Source organism: Gossypium raimondii, chromosome 2, assembly GCF_025698545.1.
Source record: "Gossypium raimondii isolate GPD5lz chromosome 2, ASM2569854v1, whole genome shotgun sequence".
In the NCBI taxonomy this organism is placed as follows: domain Eukaryota; kingdom Viridiplantae; phylum Streptophyta; class Magnoliopsida; order Malvales; family Malvaceae; genus Gossypium; species Gossypium raimondii.
In genome coordinates, this window is record NC_068566.1 from 13,851,577 (window position 1) to 13,878,811 (window position 27,235).

General features: G+C 32.1%; 5 protein-coding genes across 7 annotated transcripts; 4 read left to right on the forward strand and 1 right to left on the reverse strand.

Annotated features, from left to right (window-relative positions):
• The first annotated feature begins 2,695 nt into the window (after positions 1 to 2,695).
• Positions 2,696 to 4,477, forward strand: LOC105777693 (probable 2-oxoglutarate-dependent dioxygenase AOP1). Its single transcript, XM_012601070.2, has 3 exons — positions 2,696 to 3,176; positions 3,272 to 3,593; positions 4,012 to 4,477. The coding sequence occupies exons 1-3, from the start codon at positions 2,803 to 2,805 to the stop codon at positions 4,255 to 4,257; spliced, it is 942 nt and encodes a 313-aa protein (XP_012456524.1). The 5' UTR covers positions 2,696 to 2,802; the 3' UTR covers positions 4,258 to 4,477.
• Positions 4,478 to 4,937: 460 nt separating this feature from the next.
• LOC105777660 (uncharacterized) lies at positions 4,938 to 7,010 on the forward strand. 3 transcript variants are annotated; one of them, XR_001128377.2, is made up of 3 exons: positions 4,938 to 5,415; positions 5,521 to 5,534; positions 6,553 to 7,010. XR_001128377.2 is itself a non-coding variant. In XM_052626086.1 (3 exons), the coding sequence occupies exons 1-3, from the start codon at positions 5,223 to 5,225 to the stop codon at positions 5,800 to 5,802; spliced, it is 330 nt and encodes a 109-aa protein (XP_052482046.1). In that variant the 5' UTR covers positions 4,938 to 5,222; the 3' UTR covers positions 5,803 to 6,545. The 3 variants fall into 3 exon arrangements, 1 of the variants encoding a protein (XP_052482046.1); XM_052626086.1 differs by lacking the exon at positions 6,553 to 7,010 and adding an exon at positions 5,680 to 6,545; XR_001128372.2 differs by having other exon boundaries at positions 4,938 to 5,534.
• A 247-nt stretch (positions 7,011 to 7,257) lies between these two features.
• On the forward strand, positions 7,258 to 7,660 carry LOC128033836 (WAT1-related protein At3g53210-like). Its single transcript, XM_052622103.1, has 2 exons — positions 7,258 to 7,391; positions 7,492 to 7,660. The coding sequence occupies exons 1-2, from the start codon at positions 7,258 to 7,260 to the stop codon at positions 7,658 to 7,660; spliced, it is 303 nt and encodes a 100-aa protein (XP_052478063.1).
• Positions 7,661 to 10,989: 3,329 nt separating this feature from the next.
• On the forward strand, positions 10,990 to 13,994 carry LOC105777641 (uncharacterized). Its single transcript, XM_012600998.2, has 6 exons — positions 10,990 to 11,273; positions 11,423 to 11,538; positions 11,620 to 11,738; positions 11,823 to 12,212; positions 12,315 to 12,636; positions 12,725 to 13,994. Exons 1-6 carry the CDS (start codon positions 11,115 to 11,117, stop codon positions 13,827 to 13,829), a joined length of 2,211 nt encoding a protein of 736 aa, XP_012456452.1. The 5' UTR covers positions 10,990 to 11,114; the 3' UTR covers positions 13,830 to 13,994.
• A 275-nt stretch (positions 13,995 to 14,269) lies between these two features.
• LOC105777631 (pentatricopeptide repeat-containing protein At1g15510, chloroplastic) lies at positions 14,270 to 17,595 on the reverse strand. Its single transcript, XM_012600988.2, has one exon. The coding sequence runs from the start codon at positions 17,574 to 17,576 to the stop codon at positions 14,928 to 14,930; it is 2,649 nt and encodes an 882-aa protein (XP_012456442.1). The 5' UTR covers positions 17,577 to 17,595; the 3' UTR covers positions 14,270 to 14,927.
• Positions 17,596 to 27,235: the final 9,640 nt, after the last annotated feature.

Consider the following 27,235-nt stretch of genomic DNA (forward strand, 5'->3'; position numbering starts at 1 on the left):
AAAGTAAATTATTTGTTAAAAACATATCCCAAATAATGAATGTCTAAACCATTTTTTTGAAAAAAACAAAAATTTTAGGTTATCGACTTTAAAAAATGAAAATTGGGAGTCACCACCAATCTTTTATTAAGGTGTGATTGGGTCACCTAAAAATGACTTTGGTCTACAAATTTTAGAAAAACGGGTCCGAGAGTCGGTTACGTATGAGGAAGGATTAGCACCCTCATTACGCCAAAAAATTGGTACCTAGTTAATTAATTAATGTCTTAATGTCGAAAATTTGAAAATCGTAATCCTTAGCAAAAACTTAAAATGTTACGTATTAAGACCCTTATCATTTCAGAGAAATAAAATACCACACCCAATACGTTAGGGCACGACATTCTAATTTTCCCAAAAAATGAATTAGGGCAAAATACTAGTGCAATAAAAAAATGTAAAAGAATATCCATTTATTCAAGATTTAAGAAATCGCAGCCCAATACGTTAGGGCACAATTCATCTAAAATCTCAAACTCGGAATATTTCCTTTATTATTTTTTAAAAAAAATATTCATTTCGAGAAATCAATGTGTCACATCCAATACGTTAGGACACAACATGTTGAATTCCCAATAATGAGTTCTTATTTTTTTGATTAAAGAGAAATCCTCGATTGTTAGATTTTTAAAAAAATCGGAACCCAATACATTAGGGCTCAATTTCCTTGAGAAATCCTAAATACGAGTATTACCTCTATTTTGAAGCGTTTTATTTTAAATTAAATAAGAGATAGGGTAATGTTATGTTGAATATGTGAATGAATGCCCTTAAACAAATATCAATAATAAATACAACAATTTCATAGAAATAATATAAATAAACAAAATAATGACGTGCAAAATATCAAATAAATAGGCAAGACAATAATAAAAATATGCAAACATAAATTAATAAGCGAATAAAAAAATATACTGTACACATAAAAAAAATACATAAGTTTTAAACAATTAATATAATATTAAAATTAATTAAATAAATTAAACATGTGTATATAAAATATAAGTATCTAAAATTTTAGTATAAAAAACATAAATACATGCTTAAATATACATATAAAAAAATAATAATAATTGCATATGAGAATTATAAAATAAAAATTAAAAGAATACAATTGCATTATCAAAAATATTGATTTTTAAAGAAAATATGAAAATGGACTAAATTGGATCGCCAGTAAAGATCTGGGGTAAATTTGCAAATAAATAAAGTCTGGAGGACTTAATTGAACGCTCGAATTACATAGAGGGGCTGGAAGGACAATTTTCCCTTCTCCTCTAAACGACGCCGTTCAAATTAGACCAAATTGAAATAAAAATAAATAAAAGGGTAAATTAAAAAAAACTTAATTACAAAAATATTAAAAGGCGGAGGGGTTAAATAAAATAAATAAAATTCACAGTGGTATCACCTTCTCCCTTTTTTTAAAATCGTAAATAAGTAAAAAATAATCAAAAGAAAAAAAATAGTAAGCCACCTTTAAAAAACTGCTAATCGTTCTCTTTTTATATTCCTCCTCTCTTTTTTTTTCTTTTTACAATGAAGGGAGAGGCCTCTATATATAGTTGAGCCTCCCCAAATCCAACGGTACAGATCAATTACATCAACGGCTGAGATTAAAGGGTATCTACAAATTAAATCTCTAAGATTACAAAATCATATCTTCTAAGATTGCATATCATATCTAAGATTACATATCATATCTAAGATTGCATATCCCTGGAGATTATGTTTCCATAAGCTTGTAGATGGACCTTCAACCTTTTCAAGTAATGGGCAATTCCGATCGGGCCAAATGATATTACTTTGAGTTTTTTTATGAGTCCCGGGCTAAAATTGGGTATTACAATGAAAAAATGGAAACAAATAAATTCTAAAGTTATAAACCCCTAAAAAGAAAAGAGAAATCCAAAAACTAGCTATTAATAAACCCCTAAAAACAAAGTAGATTGAAAGCTAAAACTTGTTGAAGAAGAAACGGAAGAAAATGTTTGTTGGAACTTGTCCTTTTCTTAATCATGTTTTAATGGGTTAAAGATAATATTGAAATTGAGCTTCGACCTAAACCCTTAAAAAAACAAAGTTTTGAAGGTAATAGATGGTACCAAATCCAGGGGGCCTTCTCATTATATACCTACTCAGTGACTCGCAAAATAAATAAAATAATAAATTAGAGGAAGTAAATATTATTTGCTTTCTAGTAATTCAAAAAATATATCAATATCAAAATTAAATAAAGATTTTTTTAGTTAATTAAACTAAACAAATTCAAAACTGTTGTGGAATAAAAATTTAAATTACATGTCACAATGTTTTTTTAATGGAATGTGGGCAATGTTCTGAATATATAAAACCCTAAACCGAAAGATATAGACATACTTTCGTACTATCAAAACCATTTCATCTTTAATAATTACACACGGATGTTGTCCAGGACCAACATTATTGATATGATGTCATGTAACTATGTTGTTTGTTTTATTTACAAAACCAATAGCATTCATGTCTATATAATTGCCATCCACATCACATACCTCATCAAGTTTAAAAATCTCAAAATCAATCCTACATGAATAAATTAAATTTATTATAAATTCATTCAATATTTGTCCCAAAACTTATTATCTGTACAAATTAAAATGGAAGAAACTCATCCTGGGTTAGTGACTATTATATGCGCATGACATTCTTCTATAAATAGCCTACTCAACAAGCCAACTTGATTTATCTTCAAAAATAAAACATTTCTTCTATTAATTCGTTATGGGTTTGGAATCAGAGATGAAGCTTCCCGTCATCAATTTTTCTGAGGAAAATCTAAAGCCAGGAACAAGCGGTTGGGCATCGGCATTCAAGGATGTCCGGCGAGCTCTGGAAGAACACGGTTGCTTCGAAGCAAAATTCGATAAATTACCTGGTCAGCTTCACGACGCTGTTTTCGCCACAGCTGAAGAGCTGTTCCAGCTCCCAACCGAGGTAAAAATGCGGAACACCAGCGACATGCCTTTCTTCGGTTATTTCGGACAATACAAAACTGTTCCACTCTACGAGTCCTTGGCAATCGACCACCCAACATCTCTTGATGGAACTCAAAGGTTCACCAATCTCATGTGGCCTGCTGGAAACGATCGCTTTCGGTATAAATTTCTTTTGTTTTTTTCAATGAGATTTGCAGTTAAATATTTTATGGAATTTCTTCAACTTTGGATTTCATTTCTTGTATGGATATTAGCGAAAGTGCTCAAAGGTACTCAGAGGTTGTGGCAGAACTTCATCGAACCGTGATGAGAATGTTGTTTGAAAGCTATGGTGTTGGAAATTGCTACGATTATTACATTAAAATCACCCGCTACCTTCTACGATACTTGAGATACAGTGAGCCTAAGATGGGGGAGAGTAATGCTGGTTTATTGCCTCATACAGACAAAACTTTCTTGTCTATACTTCATCAAGGTGATATCAGCGGTTTGCAGGTGCAATTGAAAGATGGTCAATGGGTTGCGCCGCCACCATCGCCAACTTCTTTCGTTGTCATGGCTGGGGATGCTTTGATGGTCAGTACTCCAATCTCGTCTTTCAACTCCGTATTATCTTTATATCATCGTTCCACCCCTTGGACTAATTAAAATTTTCAATTAATGAACAAGTTAAAAAGGTTAAAATCCAAAAATAACTTTGGCAGAGGTTTCCATTTACTTGTAGGTCCAATTGTAGGCAAAGTTAAAATTATTTTTTTTGTTTTTAAATTTAAGTTCATAACAATGATATTTTCTTACTATATGGCTATCAAATGAGAAATTTTTTATTTCAAAATATCATAACAACAAATTTAATAGAAGAATTGTAATGGAGTTAATAATTAGATTTAAATTTTGAAATACGAAAAGTTTCTTGAAAATAAAAATAGATGGACTAAATTTCACGTGTACGAAGAGTAAAAAATGATAAGCTTAATGATGTTGGTTTGATTAGGCATGGAGTAATGACCGAATACCATCTTGTAATCATCAAGTAATCATGAAGGAGAAGGGAATAAGATACTCATTGGGCATGTTTACATTCATGGATGGGATCATACATATACTTGAAGAGGTAGGGGACGAGACTCACCCCATCAAATACAAGTCCTTCCACCACTTTGAACTCCTTCAGTTTATGAATTCCAATTTGAAAACCAACCCTAACATGTGCTTTATCAAAGCCTTTTGTGGTGTTTGAGACCTACACAACAAGGATGCTGGAGGAAGTGTTTCTACACAATCCCACCCCCTATCAATAATCATCTAGCTATTGTTTTGAATGTTTTAATCTCTTTTATTACCCCCAAAAAGAAAAAAGATTGTACTTCGTTGCCAACTCAATGTTCACTAGTGGCAATTTTTATGTTTTTCATATTTAAACGTTAATGTAATATAAAATAATGCTAAATTAGCTAAAATGGCCCATTTTGAACAAAAGTTGGAGATTTAGGTCGATTCTTTTATTATTTAGAGAAATAGGTCGCTAAAAAGTTAAAAGCGTGCCTTTTAGGGCGTGCTTCTGAAAAGCACTTTATACAAAAACGTATTTTTCTTTAGCATGTTAATCTTGAATAAATTATTAAACTATTAGTATTTTCACCTATATGACTTAGGTTCGAATCCTCCTCAATAATATTTTTTTACAAATTACAGTCAAATAAAGCATCAACATCAAGGAAAACATTGTTACAGTAATAAAATTAAACAAATATGTGCTTAAATACAAATGTTGTTAATGAAATAGAGAAAAGCTTACTTCTTTTTACTCTTAGTTTCACATGTGATGATAACCCTATCTCCATATGTATAAACATAAATTTTATTTTCTTGAAAAAGTAAAGCAATATAGTTTAAATACATTTGTTGATAATGAAAAGAAATTAAATTAGGCAAAATCTTACTACTTTATACTCCTCGATGAACCTTTCTCCATGTGTATAGTAATACAATTTTATTTGTGATAAAAATTAATTGCTTGCATAGTTCTTCTCATTCTCAACTCATCTCCTAACTCATTACTCAAATCTGTTACACCAAAATTCAATTTCTCTAATCAATTAGTTAAAATTATTCAAACTCTAGGAGCATGTTTGATTGGGGGAATAGGAATGCATTCCCCCTATTCGGTGGGCCCACCACCAAACCAACGTTTGGTTGGCTGTAATGCCATTACAGTCTGATTCCATTCAGACCCTATTACATGAAAAGGCTGTAATAGCCATTCCTTGCCCACATATCCGATTGGCTATTCCATCCGGCTCTCTTTTTCCATTTTCCAATTTTTGCCCTCCTTCATCTTCTCCTTTACTTTCTTGCCATATTTCAGATTTTCTCATTCATCTTCTCCCACAGATCTGTAACTTTCTCTCCTTCTGTTCCCATATTTCAAGTAATTTTTTCCTTATTTGATTTTTCCATTCTTTTTAAGGTTTCTCTTCTGTGTTTTTTGTCGCTTTTGCAGCCATGGTTCTCGAGGTAAGCTATTCAATTAGATTCCTCTTTTGATCTCCTTCTTCTAAATCATCAATTATTTTAGTATTTTCTTCTTCTTTTTTCGTTACTCAAAAGGGTTTTGTTGATTTTTCTTTTTTGGTTTTCAATTTTCAAATCGGTCAATTAGGCTACTATGATATGCATTGATAACTCAGAATGGATGCGAAACGACGATTATTCTCTGTCTCGATTTCAAGCCCAAGCTGATGCTATTAGTCTTATTTGTGGAGCTAAAACCCAAGTAAAATGATTGCCTTTTAATGGAATGTAAAATTATGGGAATTTGATTTCATTTAATGAATTAATGGCAGTCTAATCCGAAGAATACGGTAGGGATTTTGACTATGGTGGGAAAAGGAGTACGTGTATTGGCTACTCCTACTAGTGAACTTGGAAAAATCTTGTCTTGCATACATGGTACTTATTTTTTTTAGTCATGTTTGGAGACTATTAGAACCTTAGAAGTACGTGTATTGCTTTACCATTGCACTCCTAAAGAGAGAAATTGGGTTCGAACTTAGAACCTTAGAGACAAACCCAAAAGGATTAGTCTTTATGAACTTATAACGGACATGGAGGATACTTTATTTACTTCTAATAAGAAAAATTGACGTATATGTGGAAGGAAAACAGCATTAATAGTTTTACGGCTTGATATTTGGATCATACGAGTACTTTACTTTACTTAACTTTAGCAAATTTGTACCATGACCTATGTAAAGCATGCAGTTCTGTGAGAAATCCATGTTTGATAACCTCTGTGAAAGACGAGCAGCTTTTTATTAGAGTTTAGAAATGGAGAACTTGTCATTGCTGTTGGGTTTCAGGAGTTATATTTAGTGTAGCTTGTCATTTTTATGCAAAAGTAGCATGTAATTAATGAGTAATCTATGATATTTTATTTACATATTTCTGAATTAAAAGTCATCTTCCTTCCACTCTATTAGCTATGTCATCATCGTTACCTTCTTATTCTCCATGTACGTTTCAATGCATACAGGTCTTGAAATGAGGGGTGAGATGAACCTAATAGCTGGAATTCAGATTGCTTAGTTGGCTCTAAAGCATCGCCAAAACAAAAATCAGGGGCAAAGGATTATAGTTTTTGCTGGAAAGTATGTTATATTGGCCGTTGATTTACTAGAAGGTATGCAACCATCAAGTACTTTTGAAAGATTAAGATGCAGTTTACTGGAGAAATTCAATGCATTTACTTTTATTGATCTGTTTATGCTTTTTTTTGTTGAAAAACCAATGATGATGAGTAATGGATGTTTGGTTCTGGAACATCTTGTTTGAAGAAATTGTAATGATAGTTGAAGAGGATGTGAGAGGAGACATTGATGTGATGATTTTGCAATTATATATTTGTCATTGAACCATATTTGACTATGATCTTAAGTTTTGGTGCTAAATCGCCGTTGGTACAACAGTTTAATAGATTTCTACTTCAAATTAGACTGTGTTCCTAGTTTGGATTGTGTGTCACTTTTAGAAGGAAATCTGATTAAAAGCATAGAACATATGTGCAGACCTTGAGAGAAAATTGCAAAATTTTACTGCTGTATACTCCCTTGGCCTCAAAGCAGATGGTTAAAATGCTTAAAACCCCTACAGTTTAATCCTTGAAATTGTTGAGTTTACGGTTTTCCTTTGAAATGATTGGAAAGTGCTTGATGTGGTGCAAGGACTCGTAGCTTCAGCAATGGTGTTTGCTATACAAATATATGTTGTTAATAGAGGAGGCCCTTTGTTTGTCTCAATGTATTTGCCTCTGCAAACCTTACTTGCGGCTTTAATAGCTGCTGTTACATTGGGTGAAGAATTCTACTTGGGAGGGTAAGCCTTAACTTTTAACCCATACATTGTTGCCTACAATCATACTTTGCAGGGTTGGAGTGACATTGAATATAGCTTGCAAAATATGTGAAACTTGCAGGGTAGTAGGAACAGAATTGATAATAGCTGGATTGTATCTGGTTATCCTAGGAAAAAGTGAAGAGAGCAAGTATCTGTCTGAAAATGAACCAATTTATTCAGTGTCTGAAAATAATGACATGGAATCCACCTTCATTCGGCCATTGCTGGGAAATAAATTGCAGAGCTGAGGCAAATGGATGAATTTTCATATCTGCTCCATGGCAAAGTCAGTCATCCAATCCACACTAATGCCATTTGAAGCAGCTTGCTGCTATTGAAATTGAAGGACAACAAACGTGAATGATGGAGTTTCCAACAATTGAAATGGGAAAAAGAAAAGTTGAATTGTTTTGATCAACAAGCATCATGGATGACATATGAAATCATTTTTTATTATTAATTCTTAATGGAACACAGAGGGTGCCTTCTCGAGCTCTAATGACCATGCTTATGTATTTATTTATGTTTATTTGACCTGTTGGTTTGGATCATCATTTTGTGAAGAAATTCAATGGTAATGTTGTAACTTTTGATGTTGTAAAATTTTATAACATATGGATTATGACATATAAATTAATGAAATCATGTAACCTTTTGTTAATATATGAATATTATATTTATGCAAAATATAATTCTCAAGTTATTTATTACTTCTAATATTTTTTTGTAGAATAATTAAATTATTTCATCCACTAATGATATTTTAGCACATTAAATATGTATTGCGATTTAAAAATAATAAATGATATTATATATTATTTTATACTATTATATATTATGATTTTAGTAAATTCATATAAGAATAATTATTTTAAAAATTTTATTAAATTATATATTTTTATTAAATTATATTTAATAATAATTATGTTAAAATATGATTAAATTATTTATTATTTATATTAATAATTTTATTAAAATTTAATACCAATAATAATAATAATCTACCTAAAAAAATTCTACTAAGGGTATTCTAGTCATTTTAGTTTTTTTCCTTATGCTATTATAACATCATTCCATTCAACCAATCACAATAATACTATTACAGTTCTATTCTATTCCATTCAACTAAACAATTGAACTATTCCATTACTGCTCTGTTCAATTACAGCTCTATTCTATTACAGCGAATCAAGCGTGCCCTAGGTGTTATGCCCACACCCAAATAAGCGTAGCCCACAACAATGAGCCCACTGCAATCAAATGGCATTGCCAGTAGTGTACTTGCATGCCATAAGAAAAAGGGTATTTTTCCTCCCTTACCAACTAATTAATTTTTAAATTTTAAAAATACTTTTATAACGATTTTTATCACTTTTATTTTTAAAATAAGTTAATTGTTGGCATACATTCACGAGACAATTCATATGTATGTGAGATTAGTAAAGTTAACATATGTTATTTTTTTTCATATTAGTTTGTAAATAACGCACATTTAAGAACTAAGAAAAGACGAAAAATTAAAATAATATTTTCATTATACCTTATTAAAACAATAAGGATGAGCCAATTGATTTGATTTAGCTTCTTTGGTTCCAAAATGGAAGAAAAATACGTGCACATTAAATCCTTTGACCAAAAATCCCTAATGCCGTGCCTTTTGGGTGACATAAAATATTTATCTTTCATTTGTTGTAAAAGAGTAGTAACTTTTATTACATCATTTCCTTATTTTCAAATTCAAACATTAGATTTTCAACTTTATAAAGCTTAAAGCAACCCATTAATAAACTTCTTATATACAAAAGGATAAAAGTGCCATTGATATTGCTCAATTTAAATTTTAAATGAATTATTTTAAGGATATTTGGCATTGGCAAAAGTTTTAATTTGAGGGACAAGGGCTTTTTTTTCTTTTTCTTTTAATTTTAATTTTTTCCCTATATGTTCATTTTGTTATTAATGTAATAATACAAGGAAATTTTTATTTATTACATATGTATTATAATATTAAGACATAAAATAAAAAATAGTAAGAATAAATTTAAAATTAGAATTAGAAAGATTGAATAATAATTCTTGTAAGGAAATAAGACCGCTTCAAAATAAGCGAAAAAATTTCCTTTCGTTTGCTAAAATAAGTAATGGGAGTGACTAAATATTACAATTTGAATTGGTTTATTGCTAACACATATATTAAAAATGTGTAAAAATAATACTCCTATCAAACATAACATTTATTTATTACGTTTTAGTCTTTATATAGAGGTAGGATCTAGTTGCACTGTATAAAACTAAAGTGGTTTTACACCTTTCTATAACATCTTATACGATAAGTATTTTTACACTCCAATCATTGAATTTATCGAATATTTGTATTTGTTAAGCATGCCAAGTTTGACGTAAATTAAAATTTTCTAACTATTTGCTTTATATAAATAAAAAAATTCAACCGTTAAATATAAATTGATGCGGACAATATTTTTATATCGATATGATAAAGATATCGATCAATTTAAAAATTTACATGCATGACAAGTACAATTATCTTGATAAATTCAATGATTGAATTGTTAAAATATTAATCATATAAAACTTACGGAAGAGTGGTATAAACTTTGATATATTTGTGTACATATGTCAAATTAACGTTATTTTTCATGTCATGTCTTGTTTGAACATTTTATTGTTATGATTCAACTTAGAGAATAATGTATTAGTCAATAACATGTTTTAATTTTCAACATATTCTTACATAATTTATCATATTGGTTTAATTTTAAAAAGATTTGGGAGTTTGTGTTAAATATCATAATTTTATAATTTTTCATGTTTGAGTTCAATTTATTATAATAATTGATTTAACTCTAAACTCAATTATTGATTATATATGAATATAAAAATAAATAATTATATTATGATGGATAAAAATTTACAAACACAAAAATTAAATCATAAATGTGAATCAACTCGAAAGATATGGAAGTTTGTCAACAAATTATATGAGATAAATATCAAAACTATACATGAACTTTGATTCAACAAACAACATTATTGAATTAGCACCATTTTAGATTGATATATTACATACACAAACAATTATATAAATCTAATATGAAAATAAATCAAAATTTTATGTAAATATGAATCAGAATTGAATGCACTAAATTAAAATTCATGTACAAATTTAATATCCATCTCCAAATTATATTTATAATTTAATATTCGAAAAGAAAAGAAAAACGAATAGCGGGGGATAGTAAGTTAAAAATATCAAGATAATGACAAAAAAGAAAAGAAAAGGCATTTACTCAACGATCCACACCCTAACGTTAACAAAGGAATTTCGAAAGGTACCCTCTCATTCAATAATGTAAGATAATTCATTGAAATATTTACGATGCTAAATCCTATTCATCCTATTTTTGGTGGAAAATGCCAAGTATTTAATTTTTGCGTGGGACCAGCCCAGCAAATGTAGAATAATGTAGCCGTTGCACTCCCCCCTTCGAATTTCGCTTACGTGGCACCTCTTAACTTAAAGCTATCAACAAGGAAAAATCTTATATTATTGTTTAATGATACACACAATTCGACCGTTACCTTCTATTTCTTAATTCCCAAACCAAAAACACCCCATTTTCTCTCATTCGTCTCTTCCATCTTCACAAGAAAAACACCAACAGCAAAATCTCACTGATAGAAATGGCAGTGGAATACGCCTTCGCCGACGAGGAAATGGTGATCGATGAGGGTCTCGGATACCCCAGAGCCTATGCCAAAATATGCCGGGGCCGTAGTCTTGGTCCCTACCCCCATGGCCCTCCTTTCACCTTCATTCCTTACGTTTTGCACCAAAACGAGGTCATTTTGTTTACCACTTTTTTTTTCTTTTAAGAAGAAATGGGTTTTTGGCGTTTTGGGTGATTTTGTTCTTCTTTTCCTTTTTGATGAAATGAGAACCGAGGCAATGGAGATTAACTACTAGTTTTTTTTTTTTTTGTATTTTGCAGAATCTGAGAGCAAAGGAACTGGATGAACTGTTCCCACTTATTGATCCAAAGGCAAGACCATCAGCCAAGCCAAAAATCTTCATTAATCTCTTGTGGAAGCAGCTTAGTCATTTAGGGTAATTAACTTGAACTGAAAAACTTACGAATATATATATTTGTTTTGTTTTTCTGATATCTATGGGTTTGTTTTAAATCAGGAACGCGGGGTTTGATCCGGAAGTAATCCGAGTGGATCCGTACGGAAATGTCCTGTATTACCATGCTGACTCAGCTTCGCCTCTTTCATGGGACATTGATCACTGGTTTCCTTGTTCAAGTACATCAACACCAACCTATCTATTGTTTGTTTGTTTTTATCTTGGGATATGTTTTAACCATGGTGCTGATTTGAAATCTTTAGGGGGTGGATTGACGGTTGCAAGTAATCTGCGGATACTACAATGGCAAGTGTGCAAGAAAAAGTATAACAAGCTGGAATTTCAAGTTCCTTGGTGGGATTTCCAGTTGGGGATTTCTGTGAACCAGTTCTTATCAATTTTCGCTTCTCGAAACTCCGATTTCAGGCACAGGGCATTTTCCTTCTTGTTTGCAGAAGGTGAAAATGAGGAAATAAATGCTTCTCAAACAGTGGATTCACATTCTTTCCCACAGCATTTTATCAAGTCAAAAGATGAATTCGGGCTTGCCCCAGCTGCTGTTGTTGTAACTCGGAAGGAACTATATGATTCTTCATCAGCTTTAAAATCACTGGATTACAACAGGCAGATAAGGCCAGAGTCTCCTATTATAGGTCGGTTTATGTTATTCGGATTTGAATACGATCCCGATTTCCAAAAAAGTGTTCTTCAATCACTTGTCTCATACTTATGTCTTGGTTTTTGAAACTTTTCAGCTGCTAGGAAAATGAAAGGTAGCATTTTGAAGGAAAATGAAAACCCAGATTTTGTTACAAACCCATACCAGGCCATTGTAATGGCCAGAGATTCACTGAAACAAAGGGAAGAAACAAACAAAATGCAAGCCGAAATCCAGAAGTTGGATGCTGAAGTGAGTGAAATGAGGAAGAAAAACGATGAAGAAAAGTTTGCCATTCAAGACTTGGAAGCCGAGCTGATAAAGCGGCGCAGAAGGGCCGAAAAGTGCAGGCGGCTGGCCGAGGCTCAATCTTCATACCGGACTATGCTGGAAAAGATGATTCGGGATGCCATGCACCAGTAAGTTTGTCAAAAACATGCTGTTAATCTAACAATGTTTCAGTCTTGTATAAATAGATTTCAAGAGTTATTGTTTTGATTGTTGTAGGAGTGTTGTTTACAAGGAACAGGTAAGACTGAACCAGGCTGCTGCCAATGCTCTCACCGCAAGACTCGAAGCGCAAAAGGCGATATGCGATGCCTCGGAGAAGGAACTTCACAAGAAATTTAAACAACGAGATGAGCTCGAGAAGCAGATAAGGCCGGAACTGGAACATGCAAGGAAGCGATCTCGAACCGATACTTTCTTCCAAGGACAAGATAGCAAAACTGTTCTTTATCTACCAGGAATCAGGCCAATGACACCTTCACACAAGGAGCTAAGGGTGTTTCTGGAGGAAGAGCATAAGGCATCTGTAGCTGGTTTATCTTCAAATGAAGATCAAAAGCATGAAGAAATTGAGGAGGAACTCGCAATTACAGCAAGAAATGCCCTCAAACATAAGCGAGAGGAGCATAAGGCATCTGTAGCTGGTTTATCTTCAAATGAAGATCAAAAGCATGAAGAATTTGAGGAGGAACTCGCGATTACAGCAAGAAATGCCCTCAAACATAAGCGAGAGGAGCATGATAAAGCCATAGCTGGTTTAGAAGATGAAAGACCAATTGAGCAGAAGTTTGAAAGACTTGAAATAAAAGAGGAGAGACAAGGAATTCGATACCCAGTCATCAAAGGAGAGGAAGACGAAGAAAGTCGGAGGCAGCGCGGAAAAGGGAATGTAGATAGGTGGCTCCAAATGCTGTTAGAGAACAGTCAAGAAGAATTGGAGCCTCAAAATGACAATGTAGATGCAGAGGAAGTGAGTGGAACTGATGACATCATAAAAAAGCTAGACCTCAAGTATCCCCTGAAAGAGAAGAAAGAAGATAATAATGTTAATGTAGAAGGCAACAAAACACCAAGGAGAAATAGCAATGCTAGTGAAGTCATCGGAAGCCGAAAAGAAAGAGTTCTTAAGAGGTCGGAGAGCGCCAGGGCCTTTCGACGAATCCCATCTTCACCATCTTTGATCTTGGGAGGTATGAAGAAAGGAGTGGAATGCATAAGGAAGAAGCCAATAGTAGCTAGTGACGATGAACAAGATTATTATGCTGTGGGAAACAACTTCATCAAATCTTCCTTCAAAACAATAAAGAAGGCAGTGAAAATATGAGCCAGTGATGCCTATCTCTTGAGTTTATTTATCTTCATTCTTTCTACATCGAGGTGATGTATATTTATATATTGATTTGCTAAAAGTATGTATCAAGTTGAATAATTGAGTGAATGTATGTATTTTCAATTTTGATTATTTTATAACAGCTTGTTGTTTTGTTTATAGATCTGTATACTTTTTATCAGTGGGTTTTCAAAAAAAATGATTTGGGGGCATAATGAAATGTATGCTTCATCACAAGCAGGAGCACAGAAGCTGCTTAGAGTTTAACAAATCTTCACGAATATATTTAATATTTAATTTAAAGAGACAAGTCCGTAAGTAGATGATTCATCCATAATGAGTATCTACAATGGAGTTTAGCTTTGTTAGATGGTAGAAACCCTATATGCAGCCCCGAGGGTGCTTCTTCAACATTCAAACAAAAGAAACCTAAATTCATGAGCAAAATAGATGTATTTCATTATGATATCGTTGCGAAATTCACTTTTATAAACCATTTTCTTTTCCCCATTTTAACTTTACAGTAGAAATACAATAGAGAGAAAAGCAGAGTAGCAGAAACACCTTACCATAACTACAACCTAGGCACAAACCCCCTACTTGATACAAGTATGAATTGCACTATATCTATCACAAGCCTATAAGCGTTGAGAGCCCAGGTCAAGGAGCTCTCTCAAACAGAGAAAGGGAACTCAAAAGCTAAAAACCTGTCCAGCCTTGAAAACCCGCAGATTCGAAAGGAGCCTCTCCACCTTTGAAAGATGGGAATCAACCCATATCCGCCTAAAGTTTATAATTCAGGGAAAGGGAGGCTGCCGGGCTTCTGGGAGCACCATGCCAATAACCCCAATGCTGTTTCCCTCATTTAAAAGTACATCCCAATGCAAACAGAAAGGAAGCTTTTTCAGTTTTCGCTCTTCATGCCAATGGAGCATCGAGATGATTCACAGCATTCCTCCAAGCTTCCTAGTCTTTCTGTGATTTACATGTAAAATGTTTTAATTTTAACTGGCTGATCCATGATGCATAGCTCAATAATACATTTAAGCTGCCTTTTACATATCTACATTCTATATGGGAGTTAATAACTTCTCAATTTCTTTCAGAAGTCGTATTTGTCAAAGCTTTCCTTAATATTTCCACATCACCACAAGAACAGATGCCATCCTTGAAATGGTGGAATTCTTCAGTATCCCTAACAGAAATCTCCCGTCGTACAATCTTAGAGATGAATTTAATGGTACTGTGACAGCTTTGGCACATATAGAGATTCTTGGTTACCCAAATAGGCGTTCCAGGAACAGTATTAATGAGACCAAATGCAACAGCTAGTCTCTCACTGTGCCCACAGAAGATCTCAGCTTTTGAAATTTCAACTCCATCCATGGAATCACATTTTGGACCACCCAAGCCAGCTACTCTCATTTTCTCATAAATTCCTTCTAAAAGTGCATTTATTTCATTGATTTGAGGATGAAAATCATCACCGCTGAGGAAAGCATGAATTTTTCCCTTAACTTCCACCCAACTGCATCCAGGATCAATGACAAGTCCATTATCTTTCATCATCTTTCGAACTTTTGCAACTTCATCCCATTTACCACTGTTCGCATAGAGATTACATAACAAAACATAATACCCAACACTTCTTCTATCACTTTCAAAAATACGTTGAGCTGCAAATTCACCAAGCTCAACCTGCCGGTGAATTCTACATGCATTTAACAAGGCTCCCCAAATAGCCGCATCAGGCTTTATAGGCATTTCCTGTATAAACTCATAAGCCTCCTCCAACTGCCCAGCACAGCCAAGCAAATCCACGACACATGCATAATGCTTCAAATTTGGGGTGACACCATATTTCAGTTCCATGCTATTAAAATACTTCAAACCTTCGGTTACCATTTCCGATTTACTGCAAGCACATAAGAGTGGAATAAATGTAATCTCATCTGGACTGACATTAGATTTGATCATTCTATTGAAGAACTCCACAGCCAGTTTCCCTTGTCCCCGCTGTGCATATCCTGTCAGCAGAATATTCCATGCCGAAACATCTTTTTTTTGTGAGTTAAATTGGTTCCAAGCAGGTCCCATCCTTCCACACCTTACATACATGTCCAGAAGTGCATTGGGTAGGAAACCATCAAGCGCCATGCCAGTCCTCAATGCATATGCATGAATCTCTTTTCCACACATCAATCCTCCTATCCTAGCACATGCAGATAGAACAGATACCAAAGTCACAGAATTAGGTTTTAAACTCACTTTCATTTGCCGAAAGAAAATCAGTGCTTCAAAGCACCGATTGTTGAGCCGGAGTCCCAAAATGATAGCGGTCCAAGAAATGACATCCTTGTCAGGAATGCTGTGGAACACTTCTAGAGCCTTATCAACACATTTACACTTGGAATACATATCGACTAATGTATTAGCAACAATAATATAAGATATGAAGCCTGTCCTTTTAGCAAGTTCATGAAGCTTTATCCCCATATCTAGCTTTCCTAAATAAGCACAAGCTGAAAGAACACTGGCTAAAGTGATCTCATCAGGCGCGAAACCATGCAGTTCCATCATTCTGTAAGTATCCAAAGATTTATCAGGCAGTACGTTGTTCTCATAACCCGAGATCATTGCTGTCCAGGAAACTACATCCCTCCATTCCATCCTATCAAAAACCTTCTCTGCTGTTTCCCAACATCCTAGACTAAAGTACATTTGAATCAAAGAATTACAAACTGAAACATCAGCCGACATCCCTGTTACAATCACATATCCGTGAATTTCTCTGCCTAATCTCTCATTTCCAAGGCTCTCACATGCAGAGATCACACTCGTCATAGTCATCAAATCTGGATCAAACCAGTGCTCACGCATCTTAAAAAACAACCTTATCCCTTCCAAATACTCTCCATTCTCAAAATACCCTGAAATGATTGCATTCCAAGATATCCTATCTCTCCTAGCCATTTTATCAAACAATAACCTCGCTTTTGGTAAATCCCCACACTTTACGTACATAGTTATCAAAGCATTAATCACGTCAACATCTGCCTCAAACCCGAACCTAATAACATGAACATGAACTTCTTTACCTCTTTCCAAATTTGGAACAGCACCACAAGTTCTCAAAACGCAGGGGAAAGTATAAACATCAGGCTTAAACCCGACCCACAACATCCTATGATACAAACACAAAGCTTCATCGAAAAAACCTTTTTTTGCGTACCCACTAATCAAAACATTCCAAGAAAAAACATCTCTTTCTACCATTTTACTGAAAACATACCAAGCATCACCCAATTTCCCAAACCTCACAAACATACTCAAAAAAGCATTTCCAAGCCTAAGACTCAAAGAATTACTCGAATTCGATACATAACAGTAAACTTTAGAACCTTCTTCAAAAGCTCTCTTCCACTCACAGAGTCTGACCATACCAATAGCCGTGTCTTCATCTAATGGAATCTGCAATTCTTGCATTGAGTCAAGGTAGTTTAGAGCTTCTTGGAGTTTCCCATTGATACAAAGAAGGTGGAGATGGGAGTTGGGGTCGCTGCTGTTCAAGGAATTGGTGTTAAGGAATGAGAGCTGCTGTTGGGGTTGCGTTGAGGAGATTTGATGGGTTTTCCGTCGGTTCGAGATATATAGGAATTTATGTTTTCGGAGTTTTCTGTGGATAGGACTTGGGAGGTCGGATTTGATAAGGCTTCGAGGAGTTTTTGCAGAGAAAGCCATTTTTGAAACTACAAAGCATTGCTGGTTTTGGCAGGGGTTTTCTGAAGGGTTTAAATCGTCCTGGATAGAAGATAAAAGCCAAACGCTGTCGTTTGAGGTTGTGGGGAATTTTTGAAATGGATATACTATTTCTAACTTCACTAAACTATTAGTAAGTGTACATTTTGGTCACTTAACTTCAAAAAGTTACAAAATTGTCACGGAAATATTCAAAAGTTTTCATTTAAGTCACTTAACTATTTGAATGTTTGTATTTAAATCAACTAGCTGTTAAGTTTTTTCTAAAGTCTAACTAATGAGCTCCAATCAATGATTCGATGATCGGTACAATGAATCAATGCCCATCGACAAGTAGAAAAATATATCTTAGATCCAAGTCAATTTTACAATCAATGTTGGAGATAAAAGAAGAAAGCTACTTGGGTTTTTGTTTGCAAATTTGTGACATTCAAAGTTACTTCATGAAAAAAAATGTTTAAAGGGAGTAAAAATCCCTCAAACTTTTTCAAAAAAAGCAATTAAGCTCTCTTTTTTTGCACTCAATTGAGCACTTGAACTTTTAAAATGCATAAAAAAGCCCTCAAACTTCTTCAAAAAAAAGCAATTAAGCCCTTACTTTTTTTCACTTAATTGGGTACTTGAACTCTCAGAATTCATAAAAAAAACACTCAATTTTTTCAAAAAACAATTAAGCCCATGTTATTATTAAAAATTAGAAAAGAAATTATAAAAATAATAAATTTTAGAAAAAAATTAAAATTTAAGAAAAATTTAAAAATTTAAAATTTATTAAAAATAGAATTTTTTATGAAAATCGTAAAAAAATAAAAAAATTGTAAAATTTAAATCATAAAAAAATTAACGACCCCTATTTTTTTCAATTAAAGTCATCGTGTGTCGCAACACAGCGTGACATGTGGTGAAAATGATAAAAAACTAAAATCAATAAAAATTATAGAAAAATTATGAAATGTTTCTTTTGGTACGATAATTTTATAATTTTTTTGCAAAACTTATATTTCTTTTCATTTTGTATAATTTTCTTTTAATTTATAAAATTTTATAATTATTTTTATTTCTACATATTTTTATATTTTTTACGATTTTTATATTTTTTTAATTTTTAATAAATTTTTAATAATTTAATTTTTTATTAAATTTTAATAATATTTATAGCTTTTATTGATTTTATTTTATTTATAATTTTATTTATAATTTTAATAAAAGCAGGGGCTTAATTGTTTTTTTTTTGAAAAAGTCTGAAGGTCTTTTTAATGCATTTTGAAAGTTCAAGTATCTAATTGAGTGCATGTAACAACCCGATAGTCACAGGTGTCGGAAAGTGCATTTTCGAGACTCTGTTACCGTAAATCAGACTTGTAAATATTTATAATATTTATTAAAAATATTTACGAAGCTAGTTGTGTAGTTAATTAGGTTTTGATTAAGTGAATTTACATGAATTAAGAGTAATTATGTATAAGGACTAAATTGCATATAGGGTGAAAGTTGAATTATAGATTAAAGAAAAATTAAAGGGACTAAAGAATAAATTATACCATTACTCTTTAATGAGGCGGCATTAGTATAAAATTATTATATATTATTATTAAATTAAAGTTAAAATATATATTATAATATGTTTTACTTAATATTTAAGTAAATATATATAATAATATAATAAAGTAAATATAATAAAATGAAATGAAATAAAGAAAGAGAGAAAGCAAAACGAAACAGAAAGGAAAGAAAGAAAAGAAAAAGAAAAGAGAAAGAAAGAAAGAAAAACTCAGGGCCTTAGGGGCTTCAAAGTTTCCAAGTTTATTTGGTTAGTTTTAGTCTCTTTTTTTGTAATTTTTATGTTTTTGTAATCTAGGTGTTAAATACTACCCGACCCATGTCAAAATTTTAGAAATTATTGAGTTTTTAAGTGTTGTCTATATTGAATAATTTTAATATTAGGGATTGAATTGATAGATTTTTAAGTTAGAAATGAAAAAGGATTGAATTGTAGAATAAATTATAAATTTTGAGTAATAGGGACTAAATTGTGAAAAATTCAAAATTTAGGGATTTAAGTAAAAATAGGGAAAGAGAGAGAGAGGGAGAGAGAGAGAGAGAGAGAGAGAGAGAGAGAGAGAGAGAGAGAGTGTGTGTGTGTGTGTGTGTGTGTGTGTGTGTCTGTGTGTGTAGGTGTCAAATTTATATAGCTCTGGGCACAGTTATTACTTTGGATTATCCAATGAGGCACTGGGTGCTAAACTGGTGTGTTGGTTGGATCCATGTATTCGTCCGAGTCTAAGTCGTGTTAATAGGGGTAATTAAATAAAACGGTACTATGATTGATATTGGATGATATTGTACATGAATTAAAAATGGGATAGTGAATTGAAACATGAAAATGAGATGCATGAATTATGTATTCATGAATTGGATATTGTTATTGTTTCAAATGATATGTGGATCAAATTGTGAAAAGCTATTATATAGCAAGTGATGAGAATTGAATAAGAATATGTTATAAAATGATGTATTTATGTTTTGAGTATTGAATGGTTAATGTTATTGTATAAATAAATGTGATTTTAAATATTCAATTGTGTCTATTATATTGTTTTGTCTTTAAATATTCGAATTATAGAAATACCACTAAGTTTTACTCAGCGTACGGTTTTGTTTTCCGTACACAGGTTAGGTACTTAACTTTTGATCGCCGATTCAGCATCCAACAATGATCTCGAACTCAAATGTGGTGATGTTTACCTTTTGTGTCGGCATGTACCTAGGATATCTAAATAATAGTTATTTTGTGGATTAAATGTAAATGAGGTTATAAATTTAATATTGGTATGATATATACATATAAACACGTGTCTGTTTTTGAAGCTTTATTATGGCATGTTAAGTTGATGTTTAAGTGTTCATACACTAGGCAAAACGGATTAAATTAGGTATGTTTATCATTTGGATTTCAATGATATTTTGATAATATAATTTGATGATATAATTGTGGTACCAATGAAGGTACATTGTTTAGGCACCTAGGATGATTGTTTTGACGTGATTTGAATGTGTTTGGTTGCGTTTTGAACTGGTTAAATGAATGATTTTTGAATTGTTTAGTATCCAAGCTTGCAGGGAATGGTAAAATTGTTGTTTAAGGTACATTTTGAGTCCACGCGGGCGTGTGACTGGGCAGTGTGAGACACACGGCTAGCACACAGGAGTGCAAGGCCATTCGAATAGGTACATGGCTTGGCACACGAGCATGTGGATTGGCCGTGACCCAAGTCAAAGAGTTACAAGGGCTGGGACACGACCATGTGTCCCTATTTCTAATGTCCACAGGACCTAAGACATGGGCGTGTCTCTTGGCCGTGTGAGTCACACGACCGTGTGAACCCTAAAGCTTTGAAAATTTTTCTAAGTTTCTGAATTAGTCCCAATTTATTTCTAACTTGTATTTTGGGCTTCGAGGGCTCGAATAAGAGACAATATGTATTAGTTTAATTAATTTATGACCTAAATATTATATAATACAAAATGTTTGAAATTTATGTCTGTTTGACCAGTAAACTTCGGTAATACTTCGAAACCCTATTTTGGTGACAGATATGGATTAGGGGTGTTACAGTCCAAAAGAAAAGTAGGGGCTTAATTGCTTTTTTTGAAAAGGTTTGAGGGTCTTTTTGATGCATTTTGAAAGTTCAAGTACCTAAATGAGTGCAAAAAAAAAGGAGCTTAATTAATTTTTTTTTAAGTTTGAGGACTTTTTACACCCTTAAGCAAAAAAAACTAAATTATAAAAAAGAATTTAATGAAGAACTTTCAATTGGTATAAGCAATGCGAACAAAGAAGGTTATACAACAACAGTTTTAACATCCCAATGCCTTAAATGAAAACTTTCGAATAATTTAGTGACCAATTTGTAACTTTTTGAAGTTGAGTAACCAAAACATAAACTTATTAATAGTTTAATGACCTTAAGTGTAATTTGCCAATTTGAAACTAATCTTGAGGAAGACAAGAGTTTATAGGCCCATTTTAATTTTCATCTAGCGACTTTTCATCTGAATTTACTTTTTATCTGAAAATTTAAGTCTCAAATATTCGGTTATCCCTTGAATTTGTCACTTTCTCTTAACTTGGTATTTATGGTTATTTGTCCCAATTTCATACTCGATTTTTGTAACACCCCTTACCCATATTCAACTCCGGAATAGGGTATGAGGCATTACTAGAACACTTACACATGTAAACGTATTAAACCGAGTTACAAAATTTCATTCAAATTTAAACTCTTCAAACTTTTAACATGCTTTTATAATTATTTACAACATATCCTCAAAATATTATATTCATAACAAATAGGGCCTACGAGACCTGATACTTACTCATGTAATTCAATGCTTCATTTCCATTTTATTCAATTCACAATCTTTCATGTTCACAATTCAAATCAATTTCTCAATCCAATATATATATTTCAATACCACAATAATTCTTTTAATTCAAATCATATCACTAGAAACTTCCATTTAATTCATGTACACTTCAATATCGTTAAGTTCAATACTTATACGTATTCACCATTTAACTCAACGTTTATCAATTATAACATCCATTAACACATTTGTAAAATTCTTAGTATTACAATGAAACCATCACTTAAGCTTAAATAACAACATCAAATCAACTCATCATCCCCTTTTTCGTCATTTTATTCTTCAAGTATGAACTTAGTATTTCATTTCCTTTCCACACCCATTTCCTACGAATATCACACAAAACAATAACATATCATTCAACCATAGTCACAAGCTAGTACATTTAAACATAATTCTTTTTGGAATTAACCACATGATAAACCATTTCAAGTAAGTTTACATAATTTAAACATTACCACCCTTTCCATGATCACAAGCATATTCCCAGCTAGGCGCTTACCATTTCAATGCATAACTTATAAATTTAACGTGGCATAATTCAGCCACCACTTGGCCAAAGCTTAAGCTTGTACACTACACATGTTAGCCAAATAAACATATAGCGTAAGTATTATAAGTATGGCCGAGTTCAACAAATTATTATCTTCGAGTCGCTAATTAGGGTTTACGAGGCCCAATACATACCCATTCATATGCTCAATATATCCGTTAAATCAATCCAATATTGAAGAATCCACTTTAAGTCAGAATCAATATTAGTCACAATCATAAATCTTTTCATGTTATTTTCATATATCACTAACTGAACTTCGAATGTCAATTTACGAATATGTAATTCACTAACACATTCTGGTATACACAATGTTTAATTGATGAAATCATTTAATTGAGCTAAATTTCATATTCACTCCAAATTTTCTTCTATATCCATAAATGCTTTCACTTACCATTTACCTAACCAATTTCTCGAACCAAGCTATCACACAACAATAATACATCACTTGTGCTGCATGAATTCAATGTTCGAATCTTATCACCATCAAATCCATGTCATCCGAATACTTAAAGTTTATTCAAGCATATATTATTACGTTTCATATAACAAGCATATGTCAAAATTACGAATACGAAATCAATTCATTTGTCATTTATTTGACTAGCAAATTAATCTCAAAATTCATAACATTCCATTACTTAAGATATGCCATAAAACACTCCTTTAACATAAACTAGCACCATGACCAAATTTTCAGTATGCTATTTATTCCCCTTTTTCAGAATCACATAGCAAAATATTACAAATATGTATATATTTGAATACTATAGTTATGCATCAACTTACCAACATGAGTTAATTCATGAGCCACTCATGACATCATTTCATGCCAAATATACCACATGCATATGCTATGAAACTTTATTTTCTCTCATGAGCTTACCATGACCAGTAATGCACCAATATAAGCATCACTCCTATTTCAACATTTATCGATTATAATCGAGCATATAATCAATTATACACAAATCATTCATATATATAATTAATTTTCCTCCTCTCCATTCCACATCTTTTATGTATAAAACATGCTTAAATAGCATTATACATAATTTTACTATTCACTTATATTTAAATTCAAAGATGTCTATTTGAGTCGAGTCACTAAATCATTTTTCTCTGAAGCGTCGGAGATTCAAATTAATATATGTTAATTTTCATAGAAACTATACTCACATATATTCTTACCATAAAATTTTTAGAATTTTTTACTTGGCCAATTAGTACAGTTTATTCTTTAAAGTCACCCCTATTTCACTACTCAACATCTCTGACCTCTCTTCACTAAAAATGAATTATCTCATTGTGCAGAATTCTGATGATATTTCTGTTTGTTTCCTTTGAAAATAAACTCATTAAGGATTCTAAAAATATAAATTATAACTTGTAATTATTTTTTTAAAATTTTTAATTATTTTTCAAAGTCAGAACAGGGGATTACGAAATCAATCCAACCCTGCCTCACTAAAATTCAAATATCTCAAAATGTATAACTCTTTTGCTTGCTTTGTTTCTTTTATGTAAAAATAGACTCCTTAATCTTTCATTTCATATCTCATTCACTCTCTAATTTAATTTCCACAATTTTTGGTGATTTTTCAAACTCACACTATTGTTACTATCTAAAACTATTTTGTTGCCCATTTTACTTTTTCATAATTTCATTACTTCTTTTCATCTTACTCAAGGGTCGATTAAATATCGAACCCAATATTCATCACGTAACCTTATTCGATTCACATATATTTTTACTTATCCAATTTCCCCGATGAACACTTCGGAATATTAACCGTTACATTGTGGAATCAGCACTTAGCAACCACCTCATGTTCAAAGGATCCCGGTGGAATCAGCACTTAGCAACCACCTTATAATCAATGATACGGGGAATCAGCACATAGCAACCCCTTTCACAATCAAGGATACGGTGGAATCAACACTTAGAAACCACCTTATAATCAATGATACGGGGAATCAACACATAGCAACCCCTTTCACAATCAAGGATATGGTGGAATCAACACTTAGCAACCACCTTATAATCAATGATACGGGGAATCAGCACATAGCAACCCCTTTCACAATAAAGGATACTGTGGAATCAACACTTAGCAACCACCTTATAATCAATGATACGGTGAATCAGCACATAGCAACCCCTTTTTGATCAATGATTTGGGGAATCTGCACTTAGCAACCCCTTACATTCAAAGAATCCCGGTCAAATCCGAGTGTTCAATCGGGAACCTTACTTCACAACATTTTACCAAATTTTCCAATTTATTCACATTTTGTAATCTACATCAAACACTTATTCTATGTTCAATCATATCTCAACAATATATTAAATAAAATTAAAACAATGTATTATTCACATGCAAACTTACCATCATGCTTTCAAGGTCAATTCCTTATCTTTCTTGGCTTATAATAATACATTTAACTTATTTAACACTCACATTATTCAATCTAGTCCTAAAATCACACTTTGGCAAAAATTACATTTTTGCCCCTAAAGTTTCACAAAATTACGATTTTACCCCAAAGCTCGTAAATTAAACTTCATCCCTTATTCTTATGTATTATGACATGCTGAACATTTTTCCCTTCTATGGCAACATCGAATTCCCACTCTAACACTTACTTATGAACATTAGGTATTTTTACCGATTATGTCGTTTTACTCGTTTTCACTTAAAATCGCTTAGAAAAAGTTGTTTAACATAATTTCAAGCTTCATATTCTACCATAAAACATCAAAATAAACACATTTCACCTATGGGTATTTTTCCAAATATAAACTCTAGATTAAATTATTGCTAGAATAAGCTAAATCAAGTTACCGGGACTCCAAAAACGTAAAGAACATTAAAAACGGGGCTTGGAATCACTTACTATGGAGCTTGGAAGCTTGAAAACCCTATAAATGGCTTCCCCCCTTGTGAAATTCGGCCAAGGCTTGAAGATGATGATTTTTGGCCTATTTTGTCTTTTTAATACATTTTAATTACCAATTTACCAAAATACCCCTAACTTAAAATTTTCCTATTTCACTTATCTCATGCCCATTTTTGTTCACAATGTAACCAATGGTCTAATTACCATTTAAGGACCTCCAATTTAAAATTTCATAACAATTGGACACTTCTAACATGTAGAACTCAACTTTTGCACTTTTTACAATTTAGTTCTTTTGGCTAAATTGAGTGCCCATACGTCGAAATTTTTGAACGAAATTTTCACGAAATCATTCCGTGAAATTTTAGACCATAAAAATATAATAAAAATAACTTTTTTCTCGTCAGATTTGTGGTCTCGAAACCACTATTCCGACTAGGCCCAAAATCGGGCTGTTACAATTTTTTTGTCCACCATTTCAATATTTTTTTGTAACGTTATTAAGTTTGGACACGTGTACTAATGACATAATCATCTAAAAATCATTAAAAATATAAAATAAATAAATATTTTATAAACAAAAATCTCGATGCCTTAAATGAAAACTTTTGAATAATTTAGTGACCAATTTGTAGCTTTTTGAAGTTGAATGACCAAAATATAAACTTACTAATAGTGTATAATTTACCATTTTAAAATTAATCTCGACGAAAAAGGAAGAGTTTTTACATCCGTTTCAATTTTCATCTAACCGCTTTGCATCTAAATTTACTTTTTATCTGAAAAATTAAGGCTTAAATATTCAGTTAGCACATGAATTTGTCACTTTCTCTCAACTTTTTATTTCTTTTTAGTTAGCCCCTAAATATTCTTTTTTCCACCATGTTGTTTTTTTAACGTTGTTAAATTTGAACACGTGTCACTCTACAATTGTACACGTGTCACTAATAATGTCATCATCTAAAAAATCAATAAAATTATAAAATAAATAAAATTATAAAAATATTTTATAAACAAAAATAAATATATATTAAAATTTCAAAATTGACAATAATTAAATAAAAATTACAAAGTAACAAAATTACAAAAATTAAATAAAAATAACTTTTTTCTTTTATCCAAAAAAATCATGATCCCATTCCCTTGATTAATTTTTTCTTCTTCTTCTTTCAAACTCTAGTCGTCGTTGCCATGAGCCACCGCTATTCAAGGCCTTCTCCAGTCCGCCCTACCATCAAAATAATTCTCTCTTCCTCTTCGTCATGTCACCACCGGTTGGGCTTTTTGACCATAGTTAATTACCATTTTGGTCCTTTTAGCATTTTAAATCTATAGCGATTATCTTTTACCTCTTTTACAATTTAATCATTTTACCTTAATTAAGCAATCAATCATCAAAATTACCAAACCAAACTTTAATTCACTTATAATACGACTCTGTAAATATTTAATAAAATTATTTGACCCTAAATTACAGAAACGAGGTCATAATACCTTGTTTTCAATAACCACTTGACTTTTGAACCGAACCATTTATACTAACTTTTAATTCAATTAGTTAAATTCATCAAATAAAAATTCAATATAAAAATTATTATTGACTCGTATAATTTAAATACTAATTATACGAACTTACTCATCGAATTTGTGGTCCCAAAACCACTATTTGCGACACCACTAAAAAATGAGTTGTTACAATGTCTCCCATGAAAGCATGTGAAAACCACCATGTCTTTGGGTATAAAAGTGATGTCAA